Below are 3,673 nucleotides of genomic sequence, written 5' to 3'. Positions count from 1 at the left end.
TGTAACATACCTAATAAAGTGGTAACTGAGTGTATTTGGTTATGTATCTGATTTTCCTGTTTACATTGTGATAGGTCAAAAATGTGTTTTGCTGTATGTGATAATATGGAAAGTGAAGCTGGGTTCAGTCTTACCATCTTGAGATCTTCTGAGCCATCCTGTAGTACACAGAACTCAGAGTTATATGTGGTACACATGAGCGCACACACACACACACATGCACACACACACACACGCACACACACACACACACACACACACACACACACACGCACACACACACACACACACACACACACACGCACACACACACACACACACACACACACACATGCACACACACACACACACACACACACACACACACACACACACACACACACACACACACACACACACAAACTCACTCACTCCATAGATTGTAAGTCTGATCAATCTCTAGATAGTCATTAGTGTAGGTAGATACTAATTAGTGTGTTCTTGTGACAGAGGCAGAGAAAGCCTATCATTGTATGCATTGAACAGCACTTCAGTTTGATTACCACTGTTTTACAGTCTCTTACATTTGGTCAAACATTTTAAATCTTGGTGTAACATAATAAATTCAAACAGTAATAATTTCACTTTACGTGGTCAGTGTGCTCTGAATAAGAATACTGCCACAACACCAAGACCAACAAGAACAGCAGCAGCAGCAGCAGCAGTGGCAGTATGGTTCCTGGTGACACTCCTAGAATTTTGCTTTTTTTTTTTTTTATTTGTATGTGTGTGCATGTGCATTTTTGTTTTTTATGTGAGTGTGTGTATGTGCATGAGCTTTATGGATGTCAGCCTGGTTTGATTACCACTGTACTACACTGTAAAGCAGTTTTAAATTCTTGGTCTTGAAATAATGAGGTCCAAAGAGTTCATATTTCTCTGTACCTTTTCTCCATGCTACTATGAGGAGTCCTGTCACAAGAAGAACAAGAAAAACAACAGCAACTGCAATACCAACAATAGCAGCAGGGTGCAGGGTGTCACTCCTAGAATGCTCATCTGCACCTGTAAATAAAGACACACTTCTTCAGAGGGGGTTACAGCTGATAGCATTTTCACCCTGAACCAAAGCCAGTCATGAAGGAGGAGTCTAAGAATGACTTTTTTTATAGACACTCTTTCTAAGCAGAAACGGGCAGTACATTCATATTGTATATAACTTGAAATGGGAAGATATGACTTCAACTCCCAGCATACATCAGTGACTTCATTGATATAAATATGCTGGAAAGCCAAAAGTAAGGAATATCTTTGCACACTGAACACACATAAGCCTACAATATAGCATCTTAGAGACCGTGCCTGCATGTTCTTTAATGAGCTCCTAAAATATGAAACAATGCAGTTTTGCATCTGTGTAGCTGTCCGTGTAACACTATGGAGGACACTCTACTCACTGTATTCTGGTGCAAAACAAATTTACTTAAGGATACAAATAAAGCAAAGAATTGAATTAAAGTGAAGCTCTCTGTGGCTCCAGACCAGCTCAGGTGAGTTTTATTTAGTTTCTCCTCTTTATCTTTCACTTCCTGGATCTGTACCTGTAAATCTGACATATGTCTGCACCAGCTGCAGGGTCCGGTCGGCTAACACCTTGCAGGTGTACGTTCCTGTGAGGTTCTGGCCCTCTGGGTTCTGGATCAGGAGCGACCCGGTTTCTAAAAGGTCCTGAACCCGGTTCTTCCACAGGTCTGAGATATGCCGGTGTGAGGTGCCGCTGTTGTATGTGAGGATGGGCGGGGTTTGTCCCATGAAGGTCCAGGTCTGAGTGAAGTTCTGGAGGCTGGGCTTTGGTACAGGGCAGGGGATGGCCAGGGTTTGGCCCACTTTTCTATGGATGTCCTCTGAAAGAACAATCAAACACAAGCTGAGTTACACTTAGAGCAAGCCCTTCCCACCCTGACAGACCCGGTCCAGTAAGATGATCACACTGATGCACACAAAGGTTAATCTCTGATATTATTTCTGTTCTGGGTTATTAAGTGGGTCAATAAAGTAACTGGCTCTATCAAGATTATTGCCAGTGAAGATTAAACTAGGTATTGGAAGACCTCAATGAAACTGAAGGTCAAAGAGTCAATGATAGAGTCTGAAGGCTACACCCATTCTGGGGTTCATGAAGCCTCATTCTGCCCTCAGTAAATGCTCCCCTCTGTTCAGGAGATCCGTGGTGGTGTTGTAATCCAGGCTGCGGTACCTTGCTGTCTGAACGAGGCCCTCCACTCCCCGCTCCCGTCCTCTTTGGACACGGAGCAGATATAGGCGTGGTCATAAAGATTTCCCAACATCCTGACTGTGCTGCTCACTGAGAACAGTCCCTGGGCATCTGCAGTCAGCTGGCTGGAGTCCTGCAGGGTTCCTGATGGTGTGGGTGGATCAGTGGACCAGGAAACGCGAGGGGTGGGGTAGATGCCCTGGGACATGCAGGCGACTCCCTCTCTGGTCCTCTCCATGCTCACTGATTTGATGGGAGCTGCAGTGATGTCATAATAACAATAAACACAGTGGAGGTGAGGTGTTCATGACATCACAAAAAATAGACACATCAAAGATATTCTATGCAAAGACCAGATATTCAGCGCCTGTGTTCCTTCTGTGATCCTCACTTCTTCATTTAGGAGCTGGCTGTTGCATACTGAATGTTCACAGTGAGTCCACAAATCATGACCTTCAGTCCCTGTGCCCTCCATATGAGAGGTTCTGAGCTGTCTGTTAACAATGGGATGTTCTGTTTCAACCATGCCCCTTTAAGAATGTTCACAGAAATCCAGCAAATCAGAGCACAGGTAGCTTTTATAATGGCAAAAGTAGAATTGTGAAGTACAAGTAACTGTGAATCTGATGTGTTTGGTCAGCATTTGTAGTTTATCTGACACTGGACTGTGGAAATAAATGAGAGGCCCTTCATGGTACTGAACTGTTGGCTCACAACATTGTTACTGTGAGTACAACTGTGTTGTTTTTCCTCAAAGAATATCCACAAATCAGAACTCTCTAGTGTTAGCAATGATGGAGTCAGAATTTCCTCAATGGAGCATGTCAGTCCTCTGTCTAGGGGAAGTCTGTATCCGCATTACTGTAGAGGAAGAGAACCTTCTGGAAAAACTTGTGGAGTGAGAAAAGCACACGTCTCCATGGCAACGCAGGGACTTAACCGGGTGCCATTCCTCAGAATGTGGAGCTTGAGTGACACTGAGGTGAGGTTGGATTTTCTCAGTTTCAGTTTCATTCTCTGCAGCCAGCTGTTACAGGGAGAGAGAGGCTCACTAGATCACATGATTCATATGATCAGCTGGGTATTAACTGCTGCAGCTGCTTGAATCAGGTGTGTTGGAGCAGGGAGGCATCTAAAACATGCTGGGCAGTGGGTCCCCAGGACCGGAGTTGAGAACCACTGATCTAGATTACTCTGGGTCTAGGGTCATACGGCGGCGAGCTCCAGTGTGAAGGTGTGGGGGCAGTACTGCCGTTTTACCCTGAAGCTTCTTCACCTTTAACCTTGCTGGCTAAATGCATTACAGAACACACGAGGTGTGTAACAGGAAGCCAGACACAGTCACCTCAGACAAGGGCACTTCCAGGGAACACAGAGATTACACTATTGGAGCATTTAGCTGGAATACCGTGGTCAAAG

At 44.7% G+C, this 3,673-nt stretch overlaps 1 protein-coding gene across 1 annotated transcript in view; it reads right to left on the bottom strand.

Moving 5' to 3' along the window:
- LOC118773831 overlaps positions 1–2,396 on the bottom strand; it is a 4,231-nt gene extending 1,835 nt beyond the window's left edge. The window contains exons 1-4 of the mRNA XM_036522921.1: positions 2,237–2,396; positions 1,581–1,883; positions 925–1,044; positions 135–158 (exon numbers count right to left, since the gene is read on the bottom strand). Coding sequence (XP_036378814.1) covers positions 135–158; positions 925–1,044; positions 1,581–1,883; positions 2,237–2,327 — 538 coding nt within the window. The 5' untranslated portion in view covers positions 2,328–2,396. The remainder of the gene's footprint in view (positions 1–134; positions 159–924; positions 1,045–1,580; positions 1,884–2,236) is intronic.
- Positions 2,397–3,673: the final 1,277 nt, after the last annotated feature.

Source organism: Megalops cyprinoides, chromosome 2 (assembly GCF_013368585.1).
Source record: "Megalops cyprinoides isolate fMegCyp1 chromosome 2, fMegCyp1.pri, whole genome shotgun sequence".
NCBI lineage: Eukaryota > Metazoa > Chordata > Actinopteri > Elopiformes > Megalopidae > Megalops > Megalops cyprinoides.
Note: the sequence above shows the minus strand (reverse complement) of the source record. Positions and strands in the feature narration are given on the sequence as shown.